Raw genomic sequence first — 12,701 nt, forward strand, 5'->3', positions numbered from 1 at the left:
TCTCTGTATGGCTCTATTTCTCTCCCCCCCTCTCTCCCCTCCAAGGGAAACTTTCACCCCACCCTCAAAAATCTCTTGCCTGAGATCTGTTATGTGGTGTGATCTCTGTGGCATTCCATTCCTTGGCCCCAATCTATCCGCCAAGGTACTCTTCCACAGAAACCCTACTATATAAAGGCGTTAGAAAAACGTTAATAGTAGATCTGCTTTTGACATAAGTAAGTATTAGTTTATGAAAAATACAATGAAAGCACAGTGTGATCTATAAACCAAATGTGGTTGTACACATCCATAATCCCAATTTACTGGTAAAATTCAAAGGTTCAACTACTAAACTACAGCCCCAGCTGTTTGGTTTGGTCTGGTTTGAAGATGATGTCTTGCTTTGGACTTGTAGTCCTCCTGCCTCATTCTTTTGAGTAGCTGGATTATCGATGTGTGCAACCACACCTGGTTCGAAGCTATCTTCTTAATAGTTGATATCTCATCATGCTGTGCATATACTCAAATCTAGAAATATTTAGTTTGTTTTATTTTATGACAGATGCAAACTTTTAAAACTCATTATAGTTTTTCCATAAACTAATACCTAAAAGAAAAATTCTACCTTCTATTGAAATGAACAGGAATTAAATGAGTTAACATTCTCTGTTCCCATAGGCTACCTGTATAAGCAAGTACATAGAGGTCTAACATACCTGTAGGAGAAGAAAGCCACCACCTACGGCAGTTGCTGCAAGTTTTCCAACCTTCTGGAATAAAAATCCTGCACACCTTTAACGACAGAAATAACAAAAGACAAGAACAATCAGTGATACACTAAATTTCTACATTTTATTGCTTTTCTAATAAAAGCTTAATGTGTTCCCATCTCTTTTGATAATGTCCTTTGCCTGCTCAGAAAGCTTCAGTGTTTTCCTGTAGTCATACAGGGTAGTTAAAAAATACACACTCTGTTCTAAAATGTCTGAGATTTGACAAATTTGCAAAATGAGTAGAGGAGAGAAGAGGGAGACTTAAAAGGAAAAGAAAAATAGCAGCTACAGAAACCAATTGTGAGTACTTCGATTCATTATACTCCTTCTACATTTGTTTATATAAGACAAAATTTCCCACAGTAAGTCATTTCCTTGTTTTGCTTCATGTGCTCAAGGTGTTCCATACATCTGGCCAACATGCACTCTACCTAAACCAGCTCCAACCCAGTTAGTTTCAAATGCATCATCATCTTTATTTGAGCTATTAATCTTTCCAATTCTACCGATTTCTGCCTAGCTTTGCCTATGAAAAGCTTTCCTGTCTTTTGTGTCATTTTATGTCCTTACATTGCCCACATTTCTCATACTATTGATTTTCTGGATTAAGCTTGTTTTGTCTCATCTAACTATGGAGTGTCACCCTATACCTCTGGAGTGAACTCACATTCCCCTCAATATTTCAGATTCAAATTGCATAAACAAATTCCAGATTTCTAACTGTAGCTTTGCACACTGAATTTGTGTGTCCCACAAATTACTGTCTTTCATGAGACTTTACTAGGAAATAAGGCTACTGTTGACGTTATTAGGTAAGATGAAGTCATATTGGAACACAGTAGGTCCTTACTTCAATTTGGGTCATGTCACAGGGACACAAACACAGTCAAAACAACTGCTACTAACGTTCCAATTTCTGTGACAGTACCATTCTCCATAGCCACTTCACATTCATTTCACATTTATCTTTTTTAACTCAAAGTTTTCTAAATCCCATCTCTAAAATTGTTTTTTCCTTTCTATTCTTTTGTTAATTTTTTTGTTTGTGTGTGTGTGTGCACACGCGTGCGCGATGTCTGAGCATTCACACACAGAGATGTCCAAGTACAATGTTTATGAGTTGATTCTCTCTACCATGTGAATCCTATGGTCCTAATAGAATTCAGGTCACCAAATTGGCATCAAGCCTACTTGCAGAGCCATCTTGCCAGCCCTCCTTTACACTCTTAAAAGAGTATTATTACTTTGGTAATTTAATGTTGGAATTCCATAACCATGCTTTTAGACCATGCTCTAACAATACCAGAATCAGTCTTAAAGACCTCCAGATTTCCTAGCAACCATCCATTCTCAGACTAGCTTTCACTTCTTATGACAAGACAGGCACCAAAGCTACAGAGAAACCTTGTCTCAAAAAAAGAAAACAAAACAAAACAACCAAAAAAAAACCCCTACAGCTACCAACCTAAAGCTAAATATAATCTCCTCAGGTTATCCTTCATGTCTCAAATAGGTGTGAAGTGTTAAGTTGGATTCATGCCTGTTAACTGCTCCACTTTTACACACCACAAACACACCAATGTTACATTCTAAGAATATTTCAAAACTTTACTATATTGAATCTACACTACAGTCCAAGCCATTACAGAAAATCACCTATGTAACTGCCAACATCCCTCAGAGATAGAGTGCTTACCTGCTATATGCAAGGCCCTTAATTTACCCCCAACACTAGATAAAAACAAAAACCAAGCCACCTATATATCAGTGTCCCATTACACAGTTCAGGCCATAGGATGGCTCAGTAGATAAAAGCACTTGCCACCAAGCCTGAAGACCCAAGTTTGATCCTCAAAACACACATGGTAAAGAGATTTGATTTCTATAAGCTGTCCTCTGACCACCACATATGCTCTGGGACACATCTGTGCCCCACATACAAACACATCAATGTGAAAACAAAACCAAAACACAAACTCTTACATAGCTCCTGGATTCAATACCTGGCAGATACTAATAAGTCAATGTATGAGTTATCATTATCAAGAATGTGTTCCTCATACAGGAGTCGGCAACAAAGGCTCAGAAAAAGAAGTAGGAAGTCTCCACAATATCCCAAGTTGGATGTTCCACAAGCTGTGTATTACTGCTAACAAGCATCAATCACTAAGACAACCATAACCTCTGCTCTGCCTTTAGGTTTTTCAAGAAAACCCAGCAATTATGGGCCTTTTTTTTTTTTTTTTAGTTTTTCAAGTCAGGGTTTCTCTGTAGCTTTAAAGCTTGTCCTGAAACTAGCTCTTGTAGACCAGGCTGGCCTCAAACTCACAAAGATCCGCCTGCCTCTGCCTCCTGAGTACTGGGATTAAAGGTGTGCACCGCCACTGCCTGGCTGGGCCTTCTTATCAGGCTTGGTCTACAAGAAGAAAATGTGCAGTAGTCTTATAATTCTATTTCTCAATTATTTTTAAGATATTTTTTAACATCGGGCTTTTAGCCATGACTCCATTTAACCAATCACCTCTGGCACCAAATTATGAATTGATTTAAGGGAGACAGAGGTGTTATCATCTTATAGCGAATTATTGGAGTGACCAAGGCCCTCAGCAGAAATTTCTGTTATAACTGCAGGCTCTTTCAGTAACAGTATTAATATTGTGCCTGTGTGCCATAGAATCTTCACAAGAGTTGGTATAAAAGGGCTTTTACAAGAAGGCATAGGGGACCATCATTATTCCAAGTTACATGTAAAACACACATGAAGAAATATCATTTGCCCATGCCATGTGGAAGTATGTATTTTAATTAACACAAGCTACGTTTACCTTAGAATGTAAAGGAAAAATGCTTACAACTTAAGCAGTGTCACTCAAAAGGAAGTCATCAACATTTTTCAAAATGTTGAACTGGTTCTGCCCCTTACTATCTGGTTAATCTTTCATTCCAAAAATAACAGAATTAAAGTACATGATAGGTGTGTTATTATGTGATCTGAATTGTTTCCCAGGTAATGGTCATTAACCACTCCTTATTGTGCTGCACATTATTGCAGAATAAATAATCAGTCCATAACTCTAACAGAGAAGCAATGTTGTCAGATCTTCAAAGCACTACCAGAATCTGAACTAGCACACAAAATAAAATCCGCTGCATCATCATGAATAATTTTTTCCTGAGCATTAATGCTTCTATGTACAGAGCTGCTAATCCTAGAGGCCAGTTCTGCAATGGGAGTTCTCATAGGTTTTTCAAAATGTTAGCACTGAATAGCAAGAAACAATTTACTTAAAATTGAATTGCTAGATTTGGAAATTTGATAATGTATCAAAGGAAGGGTAACAGGGGAAGAGTGGAACTATGCTGGGCCTGGGACAGAGGGAAATCACTAAAATCCAGCAAGGAGTGTCTGAAGGTTGATATACCTAGTTACATCAGGGGAAAGCCCCAAAGGTGTGCTTGACGGGCCCATTTACAAAAGGACAATAGCTAGCTTCCCACAGAAATTTAATGAAAAAGGTTCTCACCAGCCAGTCACACCACCCATTACAATCTGGGTAGCTACTGAGTATTTTTCTACCATAGGTCCCGAGCTGTGGCCAAACACTCGATTCCACCAGTGGTGTCTTCTTGCATACTCAGTTAAATCCAACACTTCGTAAGACTCGTCATCGCTTTCATAGTCTTTAAAAAACACAAAATGAAAAATATCGAATCAATCTATACTCAGAAGCCTCTCAAACTGTTTTAATCTGGCCTACAACTAAAAATGGTTACATGGAAACGAATGAACAAGATTAACTCAATCCCTGAGACTAGGACCTCAGGAGTAAAGAGCATAGCAATACCATCCCACAGGGACGCGCTGGCAGGGGCCAAGGAGTTACAAAGCAGTGAGTGGTTACCAGCCCAATGAGAATAAGGTCAGAGCAGGGTCCATTTCCGTCCGTGGGAAAATAGTGGAGAAGGCATGTTCCTCCAGTGAAAGAACAGGTCAGGAATCGAGCCACGGAAATGACAGGACTGAAACGCAACCAACCAATCAACCCACCTAACCCCCTACTGGAGTAAAATGGAGAAGGGCTAGAGGTGGGGGCCGGGCAGGATCCGGCCTTGGTAGGTGTAGAGGAGCCTGGTGAGTTACAGAGAGAGGGGAAGGAGACATTTGGATCGGAGGGGGGTTGCTAAAAGAGGCTGTATGGCCACCAAGCCCCAGAAACACTGGAGGGGAAGGGAGAAGCACCGTAGGAGCCAGGTCGAGAGCTGTGGGCCGCGTCCCAGTGACTACTTCGGGCCCTGGCTGCTCACCTTGGGGAGGGGGATTCCGGGACGCCATGATACCGCCTGCGGCCAGTTCGGGGTGGTCCCCGCCCACCCTCCTCTCTCAAACACTTTAAAGGGTGCTCTAGACGGAGGTGGAAGTCTATGGTCTCTCTTTTTCCTCAGCCTCCTCCTCCAGACAGTCTTGTCACCGCCCACTCTCCCCAGCACGGCCCCTTCAGCACTTTGTGCGCAGCCGCAAGACTCAGGGTTAGGGGCGGATTAGTTGGGTCCCCGCCCTGCGAGGGCTTATGGGAAATGTAGTCCAATGATCTTCTCCTGGGCTTCCCCCCCCCCCCAACCCCTCTAGAGTTTGCACGAGAAAATTTCCTTATTCTCTTTTTTAAAGCTGAAGGACTAAATGGAGGAACGGCTCTGGGTAATAGAACAGGACAACCATTTTGGTGTCAGCAGACTGTCCTTAACCAGCATTTAGTCAGAATTCTCTGAAACTGTCTGATTAGATTGCCTCCTTAGGTCCTATCTTTAGCCTCCAGTGGTTGCAAGAATCCTGTTGCCTTTAACAGAAATTTCATCCCTGCTCCTCGCTTGATAGCTAATAACCCAAATCTTTCTTCAGTAACGCTTTTAAATTAGCTTAGCAATAAACACTCCTGCACTGATTGTTGTGCCCAGTTACGACCCCCCAGAGAGAGACCACCAGAGAGGCCCAGGCTGTAATAAGCAAGGTTTAATCAGCATAATACAAACATGTTTGGAACTCATCTCCATCCCTGTTACAGTGAGGTGTAGAGAGGAGTAGTATCTCCTCTGTGGGGTAAGCTTTTAAAGGCATAACTACAAAGAGAATCTTTGAAGCTGCTTTGGCACGGGTACACGGACTTTTGCTCCCTCCCATTCTTCTAAGTCAACTTTTTTCTTGTTCTTAGAGCAAGGCCACTGTTCTTGAGTTAGGTCATCTTTATCAGCCTGTACCAGGTGACTGGCTGGGCTGAGCTAAGTGACCTTGTGCTCAGAATCTCCTGAGTGAGAGAGGGGAAGGCCACTATCCTCCTGGGAAACCATTCTGCTAGGAAATTTCTTCTCTCCCCTTTGAGAATAAGGGATGAGGGTTTCACACTGCTGCCTCCTCTTGGTAGGATTCCATACATTGACACGCTCACTCAGATTATGCGCCATAAATGTCCAGCATTTTTCTGTATTCCAAATTGAAGTGGATCCAATACCCATTTTAACAAGTGTCAAGACAATTTTAAAGGTGTTTGGTAAAATATGTTTCTTGTAAATTCAAAGTTTATTAAATTATAAAAGTTTCCATTTCCGCCCCTCCTCCCAACACCCTCCCACTCCTCCCATTCCCCCCCACCTCACTCTCCATCCCTAAGAGCAGTCAGGGCTTCCTGCCCTGTGGGAAGTTCAAATTCCTCCCCCCTCCCTCCAGGGCCAGGAAGGTGAGTATCCAAACAGACTGGATCCCAAAAATCCAGTATATGCAGAGGAAACAAGTCCCAGTGTCATTGTCAATGGCTTTTCAGAAAGACTCCGGGCCAGCCACATTCAGAGAATCTGGATGGATCACGTGCTCCTTCAGTCCCAGTCCAACAGGCCTTGGTGAACTCTCATTAGATCAGTCCCCTTGTATCAGTGGGTGATCGCACCCCTCGCGGTCCTGATTTACTTTTTCATGTTCTTCCTCCTTCTGCTCTTGGGTATATTCCCAAGAGTGGAATTGCTGGGTCTTGAGGGAGGTTGACTCCCAGTTTCCTGAGAAACCGCCACACTGATTTCCACAGAGGTTGCACAAGTTTGCATTCCCACCAACAATGGATGAGAGTTCCCCTCTCTCCACATCCTATCCAGCATAGGCTATCATTGGTGTTTTTGACTTTAGCTAATCTGACCGGTGTAAAATGGTATCTCATAGTTGTTTTGATTTGCATTTCCCTGATCGCTAAGGATGTTGAGCATGACCTTAAGGGTCTTTTGGCCATTCGGAGTTCTTCTGTTGAGAATTCTCTGTTCAGATCAGCACCCCAATTTTTAATAGGGTTCATTAGAGTTTTAGTGTCTAGTTTCTTGAGTTCTTTGTATATTTTGGAGATCAGGCCTTTATCTGATGAGGGGTTGGTGAAGATCTTCTCCCAGTCAGAAGGTAGCCTTTTTGTCTTACTGATGGTGTCCTTTGCTTTACAGAAGCTTCTCAGTTTCAGGAGGTCCCATTTATTCATTGATTCTCTTATTGTCTGTGCTGCTGGGGTTCTACCTAGGAAGTGGTCTCCTGTGCCTATGTCTTGTAGACTACTTCCCACTTTCTCTTCTGTCTGGTTCAAAGTGGTCAGATTAATGTTGAGGTCTTTAATCCATTTGGACTTGATTTTTGTATATGGTGATAGATATGAATCTACTTTCATTCTTCAACAGGTTGACATCCAGTTATGCCAGCACCATTTGTTAAAGATGCTTTCCTTCTTCCATTGCACACCTTTAGCCCCCTTGTCGAAAATCAAGTGTTCATAGGTTTGTGGGTTAATATCTGGGTCTTCTATTCGATTCCATAAGTCGACTTCTCTGTTCTTATGCCAGTACCAAGCTGTTTTCAATACTGTAGCTCTGTAATAGAGTTTGAAGTCAGGGATGGTTATACCTCCAGACATTCCTTTATTATATAAGATTGTTTTGGCTATCCTGGGTTTTTTGTTTTTCCATATAAAATTAATTGTTATTCTCTCAATGTCTGTGAAGAAGTTTGATGGGATTTTGATGGGGATTGCATTGAATCTATGCATTGCTCTTGGTAGAATTGCCATTTTTTACTATGCTGATCCTCCCAATCCAAGAGCAAGGGAGATCTTTCCATTTTCTGGTATCCTCCTCAATTTCTTTCTTCAAAGACTTAAAGTTCTTGTCAAATAGGTCTTTCACTTCCTTGGTCAGAGTTATCCCAAGATATTTTATGCTATTTGTGGCTATCGTGAAAGATGAAGTTTCTCTGATTTCCCTCCCTGCTTCTTTATCCTTTGTGTATAGGAGGGCAACTGATTTTTTGGAGTTGATCTTGTATCCGGCCACATTACTAAAGGTGTTTATCAACTGTAGGAGTTCTTTGGTAGAGTTTTTGGGGTCGCTCATGTATACTATCATATCGTCTGCAAATAATGAGAGTTTAACTTCATCCTTTCCAATTCGAATCCCCTTGATCCCTTTATGTTGTCTTATTGCTATTGCTAGAACTTCTAGCACTATATTGAAGAGGTATGGGGAGAGTGGACAGCCTTGTCTTGTTCCTGATTTCAATGGAATGGCTTTGAGTTTCTCTCCATTCAGTTTGATGTTAGCTGTCGGCTTGCTGTAGATAGCTTTTATTACACTTAGGTATGAACCTTGTATCCCCAATCTCTCCAACACCTTTATCATAAAGGGATGTTGGATATTGTCAAAAGCTTTTTCAGCATCTAATGAGATGATCATATGGTTTTTTTCTTTCAGTTTATTTATATGATGGATTACATTGATGGATTTGCATATGTTGAACCAGCCCTGCATCTCTGGAATGAAGCCTACTTGATCATAATGGATAATTTTTCTAATGTGTTCTTGGAATTGGTTTGCCAGGATTTTGTTGAGAATTTTTGCGTCGATGTTCATGAGTGAGATTGGCCTATAATTCTATTTCTTGGTTGTGTCTTTATGTGGTTTTGGTATCAGGGTAACTGTAGCTTCATAAAAACAGTTTGGCAATGACTCGTCTGTTTCTATATTGTGAAATACCTTAAGAAGTATAGGTATCAGCTCTTCTTGGAAGTTCTGGTATAATTCTGCATTGAAACCATCTGGCCCTGGGCTTTTTTTGGACAGGAGGTTTTTGATAACCGCTTCTAATTCTTCGTGACTAACAGGTCTATTTATATTGTTCACCTGGTCTTGATTTAACTTTGGTAAATGGTATTTATCCAAAAACCAATCCATTTCTTGTACATTTTCCAACTTTGTGCCATATAAACTTTCGTAGTAAGATCTAATGATTCTCTGAATTTCCTCTGTGTCTGTCGTTATGTCCCCCTTTTCATTTCTGATCTTATTAATTTGAGTGTTCTCTCTCTGCCGTTTGATTAGTTTGGCTAGGGGTTTGTCAATCTTGTTGATTTTCTCCAAGAACCAACTTTTTGTTTCGTTGATTTTTTGGATTGTTTTCTGTATTTCTATTTTGTTGATTTCAACCCTCAGTTTGATTATTTTCAATCTTCTACTCCTCCTGGGAGAGTCTGCTTCTTTTTTTTCCAGAGGTTTTAGGTGTGCTGTTAAGTCTCCAATATGTGCTTTCTCCGTTTTCTTTAATTGGGCACTTAGTGCTATGAACTTTCCTCTTAGTACTGCTTTCATTGTGTCCCATAGGTTTGAGTATGTTGTGTCTTTATTTTCATTAAATTCAAGGAAGACTTTAACTTCTTTATTTCTTCCTTGACCCAGGGATGATTCAGTAGTTGACTGTTCAACTTCCACGCGTTTGTAGACTTTCTAGTGTTCAAATTGTTATTGAATTCTAACTTTCTTCCATGGTGATCCGACAAGACACAGGTGGTTACTAATATTTTTTTGTATCTGTGGAAGTTTGTTTTGTTACCGAGTATGTGTTCAATTTTCAAGGTTCCATGAACTGCAGAGAAGAAGGTATATTCTTTCCTTTTTGAGTGGAATGTTCTATGGATATCTGTTAAGTCCATTTGATTCATTACCTCTAGTAATTCTCTTAATTCTCTGTTGAATTTCTGTTTGATTGACCTGTCCATCTCTTCCTTCAAATGCTCTCTATTGGAACTTCTGGTACCGGGTCAGGATCCCTTGTTGGGCAGGGACTTCACTGACAGAATGCCCACCTTTCCTCAGGCAGGCTATTGAAGCACAGGCACTCCCTCTTTCCGGGATGCGCCTACAGCCCAGGCCCAGCTCGCAAGGCAGCTGAGCTTGGGAAATTTTATGGCCCTAGGGGAAAGGGAGAAATATAGGAATTTGTACCTGGACGGGAGCTGGGATGGCAGGCGGGAGAGCTTAGCCGGGGGGAGCCAGCACTGCTGGGTGACCTGGGAATCTATGGGGTCGGGGAAAGCCCCAGCTCCTCCTCACTGGGCCCCTGCCGTGGGTCTGAAGCAAACTCACCCCTCTGATGGCCCTCTGCTAGAAGTCAGGGCCCCTGCTGGTCAGGAATGTGACTGAGCTGGCACCTGGTCCACCTGTCCTCAGGGAGGCCTTTAAGACCCAGGAACTGCCTCCTGCCAGGATGCGCCTACAGCCCAGGCCCAGCTGGCAAGGCAGCTGAGCTGGGGAAATTTTATGGCCCCAGGGGGAAGGGAGAAATATAAGAATTTGTACCTGGATGGGAGCTGGGATGGCAGGCGGGAGAACTTAACCGGGGGGAGCCAGCACTGCAGGGTGACCTGGGAGTCTATGGGGTCGGGGAAAGCCCCAGCTCCTCCTCACTGGGCCCCTGCCATGGGCCCGAAGCCTAAAATATGTGTTTGTTTGTTTGTTTGTTTGTTTGTTTTGTTTTGTTTTTGAGACAAAGTTTCCCTGTGTAACCATCCTAGTTGTCCTAGAACTAGCTCTTGCAGACCAGGCTGGCCTTGAACTCACCAGTGGAGTGAGTCACCTGCCTCTGCCTCCCAAGAGCTGGGATTAAAGGCGTGTGCCACCACTGCCTGGCAGTAAAAAAAAAATGTGTTTTAAGAGCTATACAAGAATTCCTGATTTCAAGCCACATAGTCCACAAACTTCTAAGGGCTCAGCAAAAGACAGAAGTTTCTTTTAGTGCCCTGATGTTAGGAAGTATAGGGCCACTGTGAGGGAATTGTTTAACAGTCAAGAAGACATAACTCTTTAACTTGTATTTTTGTTTGTTTGGTTGGTTATTTTAAGCAACTTCTCACATAATCTAGAATTCTCTGCAACTCCCTGTATAGACCAGGCTGGCCTGGTACTTGCACAGATCCATCTCCCTCTGTCTCCCCAGCACTGGGATTAAAGCATTTATCACCAAGTTGCCTTACTGGTTTTTACATATATCCTCACTGTGTAGCCCAGACTGGGCTCCAATGCTAGATTCCTCTGTCTTGCTCTCAAGTGCTGTGATTACAGACATTCACCACCATGTTGAGATTTTTGAAATCGTTATTATTTAAATCTGACATAGGGATAAAGGCAAGGTTTTTATCACAAAGGTTCATGGAATTCTATAAAATGTAAAAACATGTTGGGTACCAAACAGATAATCCACATCCACATAAATTAACATCAAACTTATTTAAAACATGAGTTCTATCTGAATTAGCTGTATAGTTAAACTGAATAGCCTGTTTTGTATTAGTGGAAAGTTAAGATATTCTAGTATAAAGTAATAATTTAAGAATATTAACTTTGCCTGAGAAAGCAAACTCCAGGGGAGTGGGAGCAGATTGAGTCCAGGGACGTTGGCAGACCAGGACTGAGCCAGAAACCTGGGCCAGAGCAAACCTGAGACAGTGAACTCTCCCAGGAAAAGGTACCGGGCAGGTACCACTGAGCTAGTAAGCCAGAGCCAGAGACCGCTGGGGATCCGGAGGTGAATCTGGGACCTTCAAGGGAGTGGACTTGGGCTGGGACCCCTGTGGGTCTGAGCCTGAGTCTGAGACATCTGAGGAACTAGGCCTAAGACAGGACCTCTCTAGGTCTGGGTGTTGGTCTGGGACATCAAAGGGAACAGGGAGAAACCAGAAGCCTCAGCCAGGTCCTTTGTGGATCAGGGCACACCTGAGCCTGGGAACTCCAAGGGAGTAGACTGGAGTCAGAAACTTTTGCAGGACCAACTCCAAGCCAGGGACTTCTGCAGGAGGGGATCCAGATCAAGATTTACAAAAACAGGTCAAAGGCTCTGACCTAGGCAAGAGCAGGCCTGAGACAGACTCCAAGGGAGTGGAGCAAAGCCCAGGAGCGCTGAGTAACCTCCAGGAACAAGGAGTGACCAATGGGGTAACTAGAACCATGACACTGACTGTACCAGAAGGAACAACCATTTGAGCCTTGGCACCTAGATTCACTGGCACCTAGAAGATTAATCAAAAGAATCCCAGACAGCCCCAACCACACCTATTAGAGGAAAAGATGAGTAGAAAAGGTAAGATCACATGCTATCACTACAAAGAACAACACAACACCAGTAAAACCTAAAGATACTACAACATCAAGACTTGAACAACCAAATATAGATGAAGCAGAATATAATGACCTAAAAAATAACTTCAGGAGAATGTTTGAAACTCTTAAAGAGAAAATGAGAAATTCCCCCTAAGAAATGGAGAAAAAGACAAACAAAAAATTGGAAGACATCAGCAAATACCTTAAAGAAAACCAAGAAAAAGCAATCATACATGTGAAAGAAACCATTCAAGACTTGAAAATTAAAATAAAGACAATAAAGAAAGCACATGTGGAGGGAATTATAGAACAGAAATCTTGAGAAAATGATCAAGAAACACAAACGCAAGCATGAACAGCAGACTAGAAGAGATGGAAGAGAGAATATCAAGCGCTGAAAATACAATAGAGGAAATAGACTCGTCAGTCAAAGAAAACATTTAATCTAACAAAAGCTTAAACAAAAATATCCAGGAAATATAGGACACCATGAAAATGCCAAAC

General features: G+C 42.0%; 1 protein-coding gene across 3 annotated transcripts in view; it reads right to left on the reverse strand.

Moving 5' to 3' along the window:
* Fundc1 (FUN14 domain containing 1) overlaps nt 1-12,701 on the reverse strand; it is a 34,250-nt gene that overhangs the window by 10,757 nt on the left and 10,792 nt on the right. The window contains exons 1-3 of one of the 3 annotated variants that reach the window (XM_048461521.2): nt 5,061-5,250; nt 4,280-4,436; nt 699-774 (exon numbers count right to left, since the gene is read on the reverse strand). In XM_048461521.2, coding sequence (XP_048317478.1) covers nt 699-774; nt 4,280-4,436; nt 5,061-5,088 — 261 coding nt within the window. In that variant the 5' untranslated portion in view covers nt 5,089-5,250. Of the gene's footprint in view, nt 1-698; nt 775-4,279; nt 4,437-4,657; nt 4,677-5,060; nt 5,251-12,701 lie in introns of those variants that run through there. The other 2 variants (XM_085685093.2, XM_087902739.1) reach the window with 2 other exon arrangements.

This window comes from Myodes glareolus, chromosome X, assembly GCF_982192425.1.
Source record: "Myodes glareolus chromosome X, mMyoGla1.1, whole genome shotgun sequence".
Classification (NCBI taxonomy): domain Eukaryota; kingdom Metazoa; phylum Chordata; class Mammalia; order Rodentia; family Cricetidae; genus Myodes; species Myodes glareolus.